At 39.6% G+C, this 18599-nt stretch overlaps 1 protein-coding gene across 2 annotated transcripts in view; it reads left to right on the top strand.

Moving 5' to 3' along the window:
* The window catches only part of FLRT2 (fibronectin leucine rich transmembrane protein 2), a 64692-nt gene extending 51396 nt beyond the window's left edge, over nucleotides 1–13296 (top strand). For both annotated transcript variants that reach the window (XM_073349358.1, XM_073349359.1), the window contains one exon: nucleotides 8632–13296. In XM_073349358.1, coding sequence (XP_073205459.1) covers nucleotides 9055–11040 — 1986 coding nt within the window. In that variant the 5' untranslated portion in view covers nucleotides 8632–9054 and the 3' untranslated portion in view covers nucleotides 11041–13296. The remainder of the gene's footprint in view (nucleotides 1–8631) is intronic.
* Nucleotides 13297–18599: the final 5303 nt, after the last annotated feature.

The following is an 18599-nucleotide window of genomic DNA, read 5'->3' on the forward strand; positions in this document are numbered from 1 at the left end:
CCCCCTTAGTCTCCTCTTTTCCAAGCTGAAAAGTCCTAGCCTCTTTAATCTCTCCTCATATGGGACCCGTTCCAAATCCCTAATCATTTTAGTTGCCCTTTTCTGATCTTTTTCTAATGCCAGTATATCTTTTTTGAGATGAGGGGACCATATCTGTATGCAGTATTCAAGATGTGGGTGTACCATGGATTTATATAACGGCAATAAGATATTCTTCATCTTATTCTCTATCCCTTTTTTAATGATTCCTAACATCCTGTTTGCTTTTTTGATTGCTGCTGCACACTGTGTGGACGTCTTCAGAGAACTATCCACGATGACTCCAAGATCTTTCTCCTGATAAGTTGTAGCTAAATTAGCCCCCATCATCTTGTATGTATAGTTGTACAGAAAAAATGTATATTTTTTTCAATGTGCATTACTTTACATTTATCCACATTAAATTTCATTTGCCATTTTGTTGCCCATCAGTTAGTTTTGTGAGATCTTTTTGAAGTTCTTCACAATCTGCTTTGGTCTTAACTATCTTGAGCAGTTTAGTATCATCTTCAAACTTTGTCACCTCACTGTTTATCCCTTTCTCCAGATCATTTATGAATAAGTTGAATAAGAAATGTCCTCAGCAATTAAACAGGTGTGAAAAGACGGAGATTTGGGGGTAGAAATATCTACTTATCTCTGCTGAGTCATTTTGATAACAGCCTCAGTATTGCTATGGGACTGATACCTTGCTTACAGAAAATCTGCCTCCATTGACTTCACTGTGTCTGCTCTACAGCAGCTGCAAGGAGATACCTTATGTTTTCCTTTCCCCAGAAGATGGTCATGACAAGGGTTGTCTCCTTTAGGATAAGGGGAGATCAAGGATGGAACATCTTTCCACTCCTGCCTTTCTCCTCCTCTCCTCTACATTTAGAGAGAGAGAGAGAGAGAGAGAGAGAGAGACTATCCATGGATACATGTGATAAGGCTTATTACAAAGGCACGCTGGTTCTTTGATAATGTGTCCATTTATATTCTAATCAACTCCTTTGATGCATAGATCTTATGCCATGAATTTTCCAATTCCAGTTTCAAAACCAAATAACTCATATGGAAAGACGTGCAATAAATCGTCTTCTTAGGCTCTTAATCAATTTAGGAGAACATAATGTCCATTCATTTGTAGATGTGCATTGAGAATGAGCATATACAGGATTTATATAGACAGAGGGCTGTAGCATGTATTATTCCATAATTATCTTTTGTTATCAGATGATATAAAAACAGGTCCAAGTTACTGTAACAGAGACTATTCTAGGCTCCAAAGGAATGTAATTAGGTTTTTTTCTTCTTGCTGTTATTCAGTTCTGTACATAATAGTCTGAACATACTGTACATGATAAAGGTTTGAGGTGAGATCATGACTTGATTATGACCTTATTCTACTCTAGGATACAATAGATGTATTCAGAATAGATTTATGCTGAATAGGATTGATTCACTTGTAATAATTCTAAACGAGGGTGGATTTATCATTGAACTTTTTGGTTGCTGCTGGCATTGTCACCTATAATGTGCAAGGTACAGAGACAGTCAGGATAGGTTTAGAAAAATGTAAGCATCTCCAGGCAAATTGGTGCTGGGTGATTGGAATATTGGACAAGGAGTCAGGATTTCTAAGTTCTCATATAGATTTTTGGGGGGAGTGGATAAGTCATTTGGGGGCCTGATTCTGTACCACTGAAAGAGTAGTAGCAGTTATAGTACTGTGATGGCACCTAGGAGCCCTAGTCATGGACCTGGACCCTATTGTGCTAGGCACTGTATAAATGCAGAACAAAGAAACAGTCCTTGCCACAAAGAGCTTACAAGTGAAGTATAAGACAAGCGAAGTATAAGATAACAGGTGGATGCAGATAGATGGGGGAGCAGAAGGAAACAATAAGATAATATTGGGCAGGATGACAAGCTTTGATCTCTGCACAAAAGGTGCCTAACTATTAACCTGTAGCCATCTTGTCTGGAAATGAAGGAGGACAATAAGGTAGCTTTGAGGATGTTTAAGGTGCGCTCCCCCCAAGAAGCGAATGGCAGCTTTGCTATTGACTTCAGTGGTTGCAGGATCAGGCCCTTAAGCTGCAATTTTCAAACATGGGTGCATAAAGTGTGTGTATGTGTGTTCTTATTTATTCCAAACCAGTTCATTCATCCCTATTATTTGACCCTTTGTATCTTCTGAGTGTTTATTATTTCTACTGCACTAGGGTCTGAAACGTGCTGGACCCTTTCCAGAGTAGAAGAAACAGTCCCTGCCGTGAAAGATAAAGGTTGTGGAGGTATACAGCAGTGATTAGGATGATGACAGGCACATGTATTTATTTAGTTATTGATGGTTCTATTTTAACCTAAACACCCTAGATCCCCTCTCCCTACCCTTTCTCCACAGTTCCCTCCAGCAGCAAATCTCAGCTTCAGATCCAGTGTCTGAGTTTTTCCAACCACAAGCATTTGTAATTCATGAATCATTTGCCCCCAAATAATGAAACTGGCTAAAATAAAGTGCTGAGCTTTGGCCATGCAGAGTGCCTCGATTTTCCTCCCTCCCAACATTTGACCTCCACAAATGAGAAGTTTACTAGCAGATGGTAAGCTAGTTTCTTGTACACCTCATGAAAGAAGGTCTTTGGGATGGACAGATCTGAATGAGGAAACAATAGTTGCCTTCCTGAGTACAGCACAGCAATGGGAGAACGTGTGAGTATTTGTTAGTATTCTACCTGCCTTCAGTGTTGAAAATTAGCCACAGATCAACTGCTTCAGCTTTTCCAATTCCTTGGAGTTTGCTTAGGCCTGGATTGAACTATGACTGTAACCCCTGCAGTGTTATTTTGTTTAACCAAGCAGACTGCCTATTCTTTAACTGAAAGCCTCAACTTACATTTTCAGCAATTTGGGGTAGAGACCTATAGTACAGTTCCTACCATAAAGGAGCTTCCATTTGGATTGAGGCCTCTGAGTTCTACTGTAAAATACATATCTAACACTAATAATAACAATTGCAGCATGATAATGGGATAAACTATTTCCCTTAGAATTCCATTAAACACTTTCATTTGCACCTTTTCTCCTATTCTTTTCGTCTGTCACACCACAGTCAACACTGAAGTCATAAATGTCTGATTAGATTTGTCCTTGTGCTGTTGCTTAATACAATCAGCCGTGGTTACTGACTGAGTGACAATGCCTATTTTCTGTACTATGAGTTTTATAGTCTCAGTTTATTAACCACCACTGGCTGGAGTTTAGTATCCTGGATTTAATAAAACAGAGTCATTTCCACAGCAGTTAAAAGGGGAGAAAACATGTTGCAGGAAACTTTTCAAAGATTTATGAAGGCAAAACCTGTATAACCACAACAAGAGATAAACCCCAAAGCACCAGCTTCTTGTGAGCACAGCCAGTGCTGGTATTCTTAAATGACTGGTCAATCGAAGGTCTTCTAAGTGTATTACCTAATGAGCAGCATTGCGTGTGTTGCTTTTCTTTAATAGGTAGGAATTATAATATCTTTTTTTGTGTGCTTCCTCTGTGAGGGTGAAATTCATCCCATTGCTTGGGGCCAATACAAGGCCTATATACCAGTTACACTTACTTTCAGTGTGACTGTGACCCCCTGTGGGCTTCTTGTGAAGGCAGACAGTACGATTGACTGTCAATCCCTCTACAGGTGGGTTCTCCAACATATTCCAGGGCTGAATTAAACCCAATTTCTTTAGCAAGTGGAGGAAAAACCACAGTACCCTGTGATTTCTCCTTTAGACTCTGCTGACACACACAGGCTACTTCCAATCACAGAATAGGCTTGTGGGAGCCACTGTCACGCTGTGTGGTCCCAAGCATCTCGAAAAAGACTCTGTGAGCCCTTCATCATTTTATGTAGAAATTGTCCTGACTGATTAGGACAGCATGATCTAGATGGGAGCCTGGCCATATTAAAGGAGGATAAACTGTCACACTCAGACTCATGTTAGAATGTAATCCTGTTAGAGTTTCTCTACAGCATCACGTCATCTTACATAATTGAAAAGCAACCGCTCTTGACGGAAATAGGCCTGCAAGAAAGCAAAGCCTTGAGCAGCAGGTTAGCTAATCTTTCTGTTTCTATAGGAGCATGGCATACAGTAAAGGTATGTGGTAAATTTATCATTTGGATGCATAATAAGAAGCTAGGAGACTATTCTGGTGCTTGCTTTTTAGCTCTAACTGTTTTAGCCTAGGGGCTGACACCTGATGAGCCTTCCAAATAACCACAATAATCTTCAAGTACAAAGTTTCCTGTTGTAAGGCTATAATATCTCGGCTCCGAAACACAGTTACTAAACTCCCAAACCGTAGCGTTCCCAAGGGCAGCATTTGGGACACACTGTGCATTCTATGGCAGTAGTACAGGTATAAGCTTTAAGATGCTGTTTGCTCCTGAATTAAAGTTCTTGCACTACATTTAGAGATGAATGCCACTATGCTATTTGAAAAGAGACAAGAGTTTTTAAAGAGGATATCCTTATTCAGCTAGGTTTTCCTGTCCCCCTCAATACCATACTGAGTGCCTGTTGTAATTACTCATATTTCTTTTTGAAGAGACATTCTTTCAACAGGTTTCAGAGTAACAGCCGTGTTAGTCTGTATTCGCAAAAAGAAAAGGAGTACTTGTGGCACCTTAGAGACTAACCAATTTATTTGAGCATGAGCTTTCGTGAGCTACAGCTCACTTCATCGGATGCATACCGTGGAAACTGCAGCAGACTTTATATACACACAGAGAATATGAAACAATACCTCCTCCCACCCCACTGTCCTGCTGGTAATAGCTTATCTAAAGTGATCATCAGGTTGGGCCATTTCCAGCATAAATCCAGGTTTTCTCACCCTCCACCCCCCCCCACAAATTCACTCTCCTGCTGGTGATAGCCCTTAGTCTCTAAGGTGCCACAAGTACTCCTATTCTTTCAACAGTTGTCTTTTGGTCCAAATCCTGAAAAGAACTGAGTACCCGCAATTTCAGCTGAGATCAATGGATGATCAGCACCTCAGTATTTGGCTCATGAATTTCAGATTGCATTAAGCAAGGTGTGGTAGGGTAATGCAATTATTTAAGACATCTGTACTGAGGCTTAAGTATTAGGGACAGGGTAGCTTTAACAAGGCAACACTACCTTATGTATAAGCTCCTTTGTTTTCAGTTTACACAGATTTTTTCTGAAAAATTACTGGGTTTTACAAAAAGTATTATTCATTTTTATCTGATTTTCACCCTACTTTTGTATAATTCAAATATATAAAATGTACTTGTTTTATTAGGAAAATACAATACATTTTTCATGAGATATATGTATTACAATAATACATTAGTCTGTGTGTATATGCAAAGCTGCCTGTTGAAGTAAGGCTATGTGTTAGTTTAGAAGATACACACAATAAACAAACAGGCACGCACACAAGCTTCGAAGTGTGTGAGCATCTGAATGTACTGATGAATCTCACTCCCATCACATACACATTTCAAGCTGTTAACAGATAACAGTTTAAAGATCTGACACACTAAAATGGGAAGAAAACAAAAGTCTGTATCAGAATACGATTCAGAACACAAGGAAGTACATGAAAGTTTTAAAAAGACAAAAACAGGAGAAAAGGCTGAAGTTGAGTGAATGTGCTGCTAATGGTGTGGACCAATTATTAAATATTTATAGGCTAATAGTTCTAAGTCGACAACAATAAACTGTTTATTCAAATGAAAAGTTTTATTTGGGGATTAGAGCTATATTGTTTTCTTAAACTCAGAGGTGGCCTAGTGTTTTGAGTTCTGTTTTTGTTCTGCAGCAAATTACATTGATCATCGGAATTCAAAGTGTTAATCTACTAAATACTTTTTCCCGTCTTTCCATCCACCAAAATAAACCCTGATATTTACCCAGAACAATTATTAATAGTTTTTTGCACTGATTTTCACCTGTTTTTGTCGTAATAAACACTGATAAATTCCCAGGAAAAATTAAATAAAATAAAAACTGAAAATGAAGGACCCTACTCATGAAGTATCTTTCATAGCTACTGTATTCCAAATCATAGAATCATAGATATTAGGGTTGGAAAAGACCTCAGGAGGTCATCTAGTCCAATCCCCTGCTCAAATTGCTTTACAGAGTTAAAAAATTCAGTTATAAAGTTGAACAATAAATAATACCATAAGGAGAGAGAAATTAAGAGGCACAAGCCAGGGAGAAAAACATATGTTCAAAATCTCATGTATTCTAGTGCAAAGGAATTTTCTGCAGAATCCACCCACTGTCATAGACCTATGTAGCAGAATCTAAGCTTCATTTTAAATAAAATAAGTGTCTAACTTTCATGGTTGCAAAGAAAACCCTCCAAATATGAACTGCTACAGTGTTGCATTTCTGAATCTGTGCTGATATCATAAAATAATAACTTTGACTTGTGTAAACTACCTTGTTCCTCTCAATGGAATATTAGTTCTTAAGTCTAATGATGTCAGTGTGAGTGCCAGCATTATTAACTATTTCGCTGCTGATAGGTTTAGTAAAAATACTCAGATGATCTGCTGATAATCCATTAAGGTGAAGTGGTAGATACTTAGGGCTTGGCTACACTTGCAGATGTAGAGCGCTGGGAGTTAAACCAGCCTTCAGAGACCTCAGCAGGGAAAACGCTGCCGTGTGTTTACACTGTCAGCTGCAAGTGCACTGGTGTGGCCACGTTAGCAGCTCTTGCAACATGCCACAAACAGCAGTGCATTGCGGTAGCTATCCCAGTGTACAAGTGGCTGCAGCGTGCTGTTCAAATGCAGGAGGGAGTGTGACAGGGAGCGTGTTGTGTGCATGTGGGGGGAGAGACAGTGTGTTTTGGGGGACAGAGAGTGTATCAGCATGCTGTCTTGTAAGTTCAGACAGCAGCAGACCGTCCTCCGCTCCCCTGCCTCTCTCTCTCTCAAACACACTCACAGCAGCAGCATTCCACAGTAATGGTTTGCTTTGTCCTGGAGCAGATAAGCATGCCGGCTGTCAGAAATGGAGCTTTGAAGGGGGATATGTGCATGCCTGCAACCGAGTTCAAAACAATGAGAAGAGTAGCCACTTGACTTCAGGGGATTATGGGACATTTCCAGAGGCCAATCACAGCGCAGTAATGCAACATGTCAACCACACTGACACCCAGGTGCTTCAGCCGGGGTGCAGCAATCTTTATGCTTCTCATGGAGGTGGATTAACAGGAGCGCTCCAGCTGCAGAGTTCAAACGCTCTACCAGCCTTACCAGTGTGGACACCTCAAGAGTTAGGGCACCTGGGGCTGATTTAATGCACTCTAACTTGCAAGTGTAGCCAAGCCCTTAGAGTGTACTGGGGCAGAGAAGGAAATACATGGGAACATGGAGAGATCTGAACAGAACAGATCAGAAAAGGAGATTAAATGAAAAGAAAAAGTATACAGTGTGATTCATTAATTAGGGCTTGATCCTCTTCCCATTGATGTCAATGACATAACTCTTATTGACTCACAGGGGCAGAGTCAATTTCTTTTTCTTTTTTTTCAAAACGAGAAAATACTTAAGCCTTTTTAAATTAAAATGTATGAGTTTTAATATGAGAATGTTATATGCAAACATAAGGAACTGATCCAAACCTCACTGAAATCATGGATTGTACATATTCATTAGGGTCTGTGCGCTCAGGAGTTGGACTTGTGCACAAATGAATGTCTGAACCATTTTTTACAATAAACCCATTCACCTCATGTGAATATATAGAACAGATCACTGCGGGGAATAAAAAGGGTTGAAATGAAATGATGTAAATTAAATATGAAAAATCACAACATCTATGATTTGTACTCACTGCATTGGTTTTCCAAAGACTTTTTTCTTTACAAACTAGTCCCAATTTTCATATACTCTGTCAACGTAACAAACATTCGCAGCATGTAGCTTAAAACGAACACCTGGTGGTTACACATCTTTAAGCTGTATGGCTTGTATTTAGAAGGCCATCCATGGACTCCTTTGTAAGAATATTTATGTTCTGTACTCCCCTGTTCCCCCTGGCTGAAAATAGATTAGGAGTTTTCCTTGTGGGACAATAAATGGATAAAACAAATCCGATATCAAATATGATAAGAAAGTAGCTAATGCCACAGTTCCATTTGCTACTGGATCAGCTCACTTTTCCCCCCAATCATTTTATGTCTTTATCAGAGTGAGAAAATTCATCCATCTGGGGAAAGAATCGCTCCTAATATTGCAAGCAAAGAAATCCAATTCTTAATGTGTTTTTCGTGTAGCCTTCAGGGGACTGAATAATGTGCTTTATTAGTGACGCTAACTAGCACTTTCAATCTCAGCTTTTGACAGTGAAGTGGTTAATTTTCATTGAGCTTCCATCACTGCAAAGGAGTTTGGATCTAATATATTATTAGAATATTTCTGAAGTAATATTAACTCACTGTTTAATAGCATAGCTATTTCCAAAACTCCAAAGAGTTATATGTTGTGTGAACAGAATATTCTTCCATTGATGTTCTTCTCTACTAAACATATCATGTTATTTAATTTCCTCTCTTGTTTTTCTTTAACAGGCTTTTCATATCCATCATCAAGCTGAAATGAAGACCTTGGAGGCTGAAGAAAGCTGAGTGCACCACTACCTTGCTTCAGAGAAAGGAACTACGGTCCAGTCAACCTTTCTCCTGACGACTTTTGGTAGCTTTAAATTGACGGTTGCCTACCTTGAAAGACACAGCTACTGCTTCTTTCAGTACACATGGAGGAAGGCAGCAAAGTGTGTAACCCTGGCTAATAAGACTGTGGCTTTCCTATGAAGAGCAGAAGGCAGGCCAATCATAAAAGGATTATTTCACAGTTAGCCTCCAAGACTTTACCTCTGACCTGATCACTGGACACAAATACAAGGCAATTCCAGTAACCTGAGTTTTCACTACCTGTTCTTTATCATTGTTTTAATTTCTTTTTCTTTGGTATTCCATTTCTTTAAGTTCAAAATGGGCCCGTGGACGAGAATGTGGTCCAAAGATTGGGCTGCTTTCCTGAAATCCTGGCTAATAATTTTCCTGGGGCTCTGCATGCAGGTCTCCAAAACTTTGGCCTGTCCAAATGTGTGCCGCTGTGACCGAAACTTTGTCTACTGTAATGAGCGAAGCTTGACCTCAGTGCCTCTTGGGATACCGGAGGGTGTAACCGTACTCTACCTCCACAATAACCAAATTAATAATGCTGGCTTCCCTGCAGAGCTGCACAATGTCCAGTCTGTGCACACGGTCTACCTGTATGGTAACCAATTGGATGAGTTTCCCATGAACCTGCCCAAGAATGTCAGGGTTCTCCACCTGCAGGAAAACAACATTCAAACCATTTCTCGGGCTGCCCTGGCCCAGCTACTGAAGCTGGAAGAGCTGCACCTAGATGACAACTCCATCTCTACTGTAGGGGTTGAGGATGGAGCATTTCGGGAAGCTGTCAGCCTCAAGCTTCTGTTCTTGTCTAAGAATCACTTGAGCAGTGTACCTGTTGGCCTTCCAGTGGACTTACAAGAATTACGAGTTGATGAAAACCGAATTGCCATAATTTCAGACATGGCCTTCCAGAATCTCACGAGCTTGGAACGTCTTATTGTGGATGGCAATCTCCTTACAAATAAAGGTATAGCTGAGGGTACCTTCAGCCATCTGACCAAGCTCAAGGAATTCTCAATAGTACGGAATTCACTATCCTATCCTCCCCCTGATCTTCCAGGTACACATCTGCTGAGGCTCTATCTGCAGGACAACCAGATAACCCACATACCACTTTCAGCCTTTTCAAACCTCCACAAGCTGGAGCGGCTCGATATTTCCAACAATCAGCTCCGGATGCTGGTGAAAGGGGTCTTTGATAACCTCCACAACCTGAAGCAGCTCACTGCGCGGAATAATCCCTGGTTATGTGACTGCAGTATTAAATGGGTCACTGAATGGCTCAAATTTATTCCCTCATCCATCAATGTCCGGGGTTTTATGTGCCAGGGACCAGAACAGGTCCGAGGTATGGCTGTCAGGGAGCTCAACATGAATATGTTGTCATGCCCCACCACCACTCCTGGTCTGCCACTTATCACCCCAGCCCCTGCTGCCACCTTGCCAACTACACTGGTTCCCACTTCATCAGTTCCAACTCCAAGTGATAAATACAGTCCTCTCCCGCCCACCACATCCACACTCCCCACTGTGCCTGACAGGGAGGGTGGAGAAATGGTGACCCCTCCCATTTCCGAACGGATCCAACTCTCCATCCATTTTGTGAATGACACTTGCATCCAGGTCAACTGGCTGTCCCTTTTTACTGTGATGGCGTACAAACTCACATGGGTTAAAATGGGCCACAGCCTGGTAGGGGGCATTGTTCAAGAACGGATAGTAAGTGGTGAGAAACAACATGTAAGCTTGGTGAATCTCGAACCCAAATCCACTTATCGGATTTGTTTGGTTCCACTGGATGCTTTTAATAATTACCGAGCTGGAGAAGACACTGTCTGTTCAGAAGCCACAACCAAGGCTTCCCACTTAAACAATGGCAGCAACACAGCCTCCAGCCATGAGCAGACGACTTCTCAGAATATGGGCTCCCCCTTTTTGCTGGCAGGCTTGATTGGGGGTGCAGTGATATTTGTGCTCGTGGTCCTGCTCAGCATCTTTTGCTGGCACATGCATAAAAAGGGGCGCTACACCTCCCAGAAGTGGAAATACAACCGGGGCCGGCGGAAAGATGACTATTGCGAGGCGGGGACCAAGAAGGACAACTCCATCCTGGAGATGACGGAAACCAGCTTCCAGATTGTCTCCTTAAATAATGATCAGCTCCTTAAAGGAGATTTCAGACTGCAGCCCATTTATACCCCAAACGGGGGAATTAACTACACAGACTGCCACATCCCCAACAGCATGCGGTACTGCAACAGCAGTGTCTCAGATCTGGACCACTGTCATACGTGATAGTGAGGGGAAAGCGAGATGCATAGAACTATGAGCAAAAACTCTGGAGAAAAAAAAATCCACACACAACAAATTACATTTGATAAATGTTACACAGATGCATTTGTGCATTTGAATACTCTGTAATTTATACGGTGTACTATATAATGGGATTTAAAAAAAAGTGCTATCTTTTCTATTTCAAGTTAATTGCAAATAGTTTTGTAACTCTTTGCTTTTTAAATCTTTAAAAAATATTGCTGAAGTACTGTACAGGGTTGTACAATAAGAACCCAATGCCATGGCAAAGGATAGAAAAACTCATTCTTCAAACATTAACCACTTTGCTGTCGAAGTTGTCTGAAGGATGTAGGTCCCTAGGTAGTCCCCTGGTACAGGACATAAGTGTTCATTAAAACAGGGTCACTAGGGATGGGCAAAGCCAGTTCTAATAAAATGAGTACAACCCTCTCACCCAAACTCATAATGAACTTCTTCTGGGGTTCAAACAAGTTGGAGTAACTCTGTTCCTTATCTGTCACTTTCACCTGCCTCTGTATTTCCTGGTTCCACCTAGAAGTGGGAGTTCTGAAGTGCTACCAGAGAGGCTGTTTCAGTGGTGTATTTTTTTTTTTAATATGGATGGAAACAAAGTATCAAACACTTTCTGCAAGATTCAGAGTTCCCTGTATTTCTATTCATAAGAGCTAGTCAGAAAATGGTCCCAAAATATCAGATACATTTTCATGAGAATTTTTTTCCCAATTTTTCATTAAAATTAAGAAGTTTTACACATTTTCTAACCAATTTCAATGGGAAATGAGGGTGCTCACTAGCTATCAGGTGGCTCTCATCATATCACATCACCTTCTGAGAGAGCAACTTTCGCAGAACTAGCATGTTCAGATAAGGCCTGCACCTATGACTTGCTAAGTGCCGTCAACTCCTATTGACATGAAAAGTCCAAATCCTATGGTATTTGCCATGACTTAGTGGCAATATACCCTTCCAAATCACTGAAAACCTCATGCAAAAATCCAAGGAGATCCATAGAAAGTCTTCCACTGGCTTCTGTGGATTTTGGATTAGGCCCTGAGTGATTTAGTGGCTTGAATAAAGTTCAGTACAGAGAACTAGGAAGAAACCACCTGGCAAGCGAGAAAGCTTTTGTTTGTTTGTTTGTGTGTTTGTTTTTTGAAAGGCTCTCAGACCTACTATGAACTGAATTAACTTCAGTGAAATAATCACATCAAAGTCCTGTTGTTTTAAGTGAATGAAGATAGGCACTAACTAAACATTTGGTGAGTTGAGGGATTTGCATGGATACTAGTCCACGCTACCCCTTTTACTCTCCCTTCTTCAATCCTTAGTCTGTTGGCCACTTTTTCAACAATGATCTGTGCTTTAAAAGTAGCATTTGGGCCTAGATTTTGCTCACTTTTGCCCTCAGCTCTTCAGTTGGAATCAATTCTGCATCCCTGAGCTTGACACATGCTATATGGAACATCGTGCTTCTACTAAAATCATGATGTTTCTCTGAAAGTTACATAACGTTCCAGCAACTCCTGACTCCTGTGCTTGCCAAAAGCTCTGGTTCTCTTGCCAGCTCAGTGATGGATTTGATTTTTTTTTAATTCTATTTTTTAACACTTTGGCTCACTCTGTCTCCTGAGCGTAGGGAACACACACACGTTCACAACAAAGAGGAAGAAGGCCACACAAATATCCGTAAGCCCCTCATACAAAAAGCTCACAGGGCTTGTTTTCTAAATGTTTTCCAAGGGAGAAGGGAATGCATGCATGCATGCTTGCCACAGAGAGCACAGAAAGGTCCAGCAAAAGTTGGTATTCCACTAAAAATGGCTCATTAATTAGAGATTTAACAAAATCACTCTGAAAAATTTAGGATTATATGATCATTGGTGGCTTCTTATGTTGGGAGAGAGAGCTGTGGTCCCTTCCTCCATGAATTTCACCATGCCCATCCCTGAATCCCAGCAGTCTTTAAGCGTGCAACTTCTAAAATGCCATAAAAACATTTCTCTTCTGCACTGAAGAGATTAATCTGATCTTTAGTTGTAGATGGCAGAGTACAATCATTATCTGAGGAACTACGCCCTCCCCGCCGACACCTTTTATAATCCCATTTTGGAATTCCATTCTATATTCTGTATATTTGCTATTTTGTCAGGCTATAACCGGTATTTTAGGCAACCTGTGTGGCTACTGTAATAGTAAAGTCACTGAAATTTTGCTGAATAAAAGGCTGCCATATGATCTCAAATTGTGTAATTTTAGCTAGAAAAGTCTATGCAAAGTGTTTTTTCCTAGTATGTGACCTATTTACTCAAGATAACTGAGAGCAGGCTGTATTTTTTTGTTTGTTTTGTTTAATATGTTTTAGCTGCCAAGGCCCCACACGACGAGCAGTAGGACATGTGCATGTGCACACACCTGTGGCATGCGGTATACATGAACGTTTATTTTAGATTAAGTAGAGTTAGTGAATTCATTCTGGGCATGGATGTAGTTTTTAATTTCACTGAACTAGCTAGTTATATGTTTGGTTTGAAAAAGCCATCTCACATATTTAATAATGGTTCCCAATCATTGGTATGTATACCAGTACTGGTACTTCATGCTTCGATGTCTGATGCCGTAAATACTTTTCTCTTCTGTAATTATAATCAGCTGTACTGTAGTATATCATACAGCTTAGTATATCATAGTTACTAGAGCTAGGTGAATTATTCACACCAAATTACTTCTTCAGTGAGTTTAGCCCTTTATTTCCCATTGTGAATTATCTATGCACAGATTGATTGATATGATTGTGCTTGCTATTTAAAAATTGTTTGATGAATACTCATGTGAATGTGATCCAGACTAGGGGTTGTTCACAAACTGTTCAGTTTGACTACCTCTTGGATTATTCATGGTGCGTGACTGGGCCTGCTAAATCACATGTCATTAATTCTGCTCCCTGTCTGATGATGGGAACTTTTATAAACAGCAGGAGGGAAATCCAAGAAATTTTAAAAATGACAGAGTTTGGGCTTCGGGTAGTGAACCCTTGTGCAAACATATTGGCATGGAGTGTTCATTGGACTCATTTTACATGAACGTTATGTTGAAAAAAAAAATCTGTACCAGATTTCCCTGAAAAACAAATTGAAAGAACTGGGAGTACTAGCTAAACAAATGTTTAGATATATGTTTTGGAAGTATTTTTGTTACCTCTAACTGTTACCCACCTCTCCTCCATTTGAGCACTCTCCAACACACAACAAAGTTTGGATTGTTTCCAATTCGGTTCCACAGTTATACAAACAGCTCAAACTCCATTTTAGTACATAGTTGACAAAGCTTCATTTGGTGGAGGTTTTCAAAAGAGGCTGGATCACCATCTGTCTTGGATGGTTTAGACACCACAAATCCTGCATCTTGGCAGGGGGTTAGACTAGATGACCCTTGTGTTCCCTTCGATTCTATGATTCTAAGCAGGTGATAGGCACTAGCTGAAGTCTGAGTCTGGTAAAATGCCTGAAAAGATTGGGAACCTCTCAGCTAAAAATAAATGTTGACAAAGATATTTTTTGTGATTGGACATTTAATATTAAAATAATATCACAAGCTTTCATCTTGTACACAGTATATTCCAAACAGGCTTCATTAATGCTGCAGATTATGGGATCTGCCTCAATTAGCGTAAGATCTGCATACTTACATTAGCTAGCATACACCATGGAGAAAAGTTTCAAATGTGTACACACAAAACCCAAGCAGAACCTCTGAAATGTGCATTTGCTAATCCTGATTTCCATAGATCTGGGTTGTACACATTTATTAGGGTCTATGTGCTCAGGAGTTGGACTTGCGCATGAATGAAAATCTGATCCATTTTTTTATAATAGACCCATTCACCTCATGTGAATATATAGAACAGATCACTGTGGGGAATAAAAAAAGGGTTGAAATGAAATGATGTAAATTAAATATCATGAAAACATCACAACAGCTGTTATTTGTAGTCACTGCATTGGTTTTCCAAAGACTTTTTTCTTTACAGACTAGTCTCAATTTTCATATACTCTGTCAATGTGACAAACATTCACAGCATGTAGTTTAAAAGCAGAAACAAACAGCTGGAGGTCACACATCTTTAAACTGTATGGTTTGCATTGAAGAGGCTGTCCATGGACTCCTTTGTAAGAATATTTATGTTCTGTATTCCTCGCTTCCCCTGGCTGAAAATACATTAGGAGTTTTCTTCATGGGACAATAAATACATAAAATGAACCTGATATCAAATATGACAATGAAGTAGCTAATGCTACAGTTCCATTTGCTACTGGACCAGCTCACTTTTTCTTTTCTTTTTTTTTTTCAATCATTTTATATCTTTATCAGAGTGAGAAAAATCCTCCGTCTGAGGAAAGAATCCTGCCTAAAATTGCAAGCAAAGAAATCCAATTCTTAATGTATAATTGGTGTAGTCTTCAGGGAACTAAGTAAGACACTTTTTTAGTGACACTAAATAGCAGTTTCAGTCTCAGCTTTTGACAGTGAAGTGGTTAATTTTCATTGAGTCCTTAGTTTATAGCATTTCTTTGCTCTAACTTATAACAGGGACATTAAAGTTTTACTTTAGAATATAAGAATAATGGTTTTACTCATGACTTATCTTTCCAGCTGCATGAAAAAACAAAACAGAAATTAGTGCCAAAACCAAAAGTAGCTAGCTCTAAACTTCATCAAATCCTGTCTGATGCTCTCCTTTTTACACAAAGGATAATTCTAGGAAGCTGAAGCTGACATCCTTCCCTAAGATCTACAGGAGAGGTCAGTTTGGACCACAGAAGACACTAGGGGATGCTTGTAAAAGATTTATTTGTGAAGTTTTTGCACAAGCATGGTACTGTATTTTCTCTTCAATAAGACAGTTCTTTCTAGTAGCACACCCAGCAGTCTAGCACAAACGGGATGCAGCAAACATTGACTATATTGGGGACTCTGAAGAAACACAACCCATTAGAGTTAAATTCTGATCCTCTTGAATACACACAAGGCATGGAACAAATTGTCATGAATACTGAGTCCCAGATATAGTGGCACCAAATATATTAATTGAAAAATAATCATAAAACATTGTTATTAATTGAGACATATGCAAATTTCGTTCTTTGTGTTTGGTATATTTTATCTATAACAAGAGAGTACAAGTGGTTTGAAGCCTGCATTATCCATCTTTGAGACCTGCCATGTCAAAACTCCATTCTACATTATATAGTATCTTGTTGGCTTAATCGGTAAAGACTTATTGGAAAGAAAAACCACCACAAAACCCTGCTGTGTTTATATGAGTACCTGCATTAAAATTCAGACATCTCATCTTGTCCAAAACTTCATCCAAAAGGGAATGGAGTAAAAAAAATATGGTCAGGATTCCAAATTTTCATTTTTGCTTATTTTTTAAAAAGTGTTTTGCTGTACTCTGCTCTCTCTTTAAATTCTAACCAACTGACTTGTTTGTTTTATCTCTTTGTATTCAAAGCAGTTTTGCCCCTATAATGAGAACTACTTGTTTGCGTCATTTTCTGAAAGATTATTTTAGCTATAGACACATTCTCATCTTGATATGTATTTACGAAATCACTGTTCAAGAAGACAAGAATGTAACAATGTTTGCATATAGTGTGTGTGTGAGAGAGAGTATGTGTATATACATAAATGCTAAGTATGTATGCAGAGGTAATATCCAATCCATGTGAGAAATTGTAGAGCCACAGGAGAAATGCCTAACCTGCCCTTTTACCCATTAATCTATTTTCCAGGAATGAAATATTCCTCCTCCTCCAGTTTCTCCCAGAAAATTCAGTTCTGGTTGAGACCCAAGAAGAACAGGATTCAGCTATAGGATAGTTGGCAGCTTTTCTACACCTAGTACCTAGTATATGTGTATACAGGAGGTTTAGAGAGACAAGGTGGGTGAGGTAATGCCTTTTATTGGACCAACTTCTGTTGTTGAGGGAGACAAACTTTCGAGCCACACAGAGCTCTTCTTCAGGTTTGGGAAATGTACTCCCAGTGTCACAGCAAAATGCAAGGTGGAATAGTTTGTTTAGGATGAGTGGTTAGCACATATTGTAAGGGACCATTTAAGGTGGAGTGACCCATTAACACCTGTGCAATCATAGGACAAAAAGAGGGGGTTAGTGGGTTACAGATTGTTGTAATAAGCCATAAATCCAGTGTCTCTGTTAAGTTCATGATTTTTAATGTCTAGCAAAGTAAAGTATTTAAGCTCGTTTTTTGAAGCCCAGCCTCGTCTTTTGAAAGTGTTATATACCTTTCCTTCGAGGATATGGACTGAGATTGTCACATGTAGAGTGATTGCTTTGTGAAAAGTGTTCACCCAGAGGTGATAGGGTGTTTTTGTCTTTTTATCATTTTTCTGCCTGAGTTTAGAATGGTCCTTTACAATATGTGCTAACTACTTAACAAAATGCAAGGTGAAACAGATTGTTTAGCATGTCATGCTGGGATTACCTTTCCCAGACCTGAAAAAGAGCTCTGTGTGGCTCAGAAGCTTGTCTCTTTCACAACCGAAGGTGGTCCAGTAAAATATATTACTTCTCGCACCTTGTCTCTTTAATGTCCTAGGACTGACACAGCTACAACTACACTGCAGAAAGGAAATTTATACATTTGAGAAGATTCCCAACTTCCAATGATATACACAGCACTCACTTCTGGCCCTGGAAGGGCCTGCGATATCAAACCTATAATTGTGTCATTTTTTATGTTGAGAAAAAAGTTTCTTTTCAAGAGTTTTGCACTTCACTGATGAGTTCTTTTTTTCTCTGTAAGCCCTGCAAAGTTCAAGTCACGGTATAAGGATGTGTGTGACTTAACACACACATTGCTGCTCACCCACCAGGATTCCCCAGTCTGTCTCCTACAGAAGCAACTCCTATTCTCTTTTCTAAGCAACCTGTCTCACCAGGGGTAGATGAGAATACAGAGAGATGGGATAGACAGCAGGATAGAGGTTTATGAAAAAAAACCCAGAAATAAAATAGAAACATTTTCAAAGTTTATTTTTGTTGTCTGTCAGAATGGAAGTAGTTGATGGATGGGCACTGTTACTTTCATGAGCTAATCTTTGTGTAGCCAAAAACTGTTAATCTGAATAAGGGAAACAATCCTTTAAATGTTCAGTTTGAATATTTCAAAAGTGGCTGGTATCTGACATGTTATCAGAATGTGATATGTATATTTGCCTGTGTGTAGTGTTTCTAGTTTATGACAACTGTGGTTGCCTAACAAGAGGAACCCAAAGAAACAAGAAAACAGAGCAAATTTTAATACAGGGAACACTTCTCAATGTTTCCTCAGCAAAAATTAGTGAATGTGTTCCTTTAAAAAGTATATAAAAGTTCAGTTGTCCTAGGAAGAATTATTCTGTGAGATTTGGAGTCTGTGTTCAACCAGGTATGAAACATGGATGGATGTGCAACTCTCAATAAGATCTTAAATATGGAGTCACTGTTGATGGCTCCATTATACACCGTACACAC

This window comes from Lepidochelys kempii, chromosome 6, assembly GCF_965140265.1.
Source record: "Lepidochelys kempii isolate rLepKem1 chromosome 6, rLepKem1.hap2, whole genome shotgun sequence".
Lineage (NCBI taxonomy): Eukaryota > Metazoa > Chordata > Testudines > Cheloniidae > Lepidochelys > Lepidochelys kempii.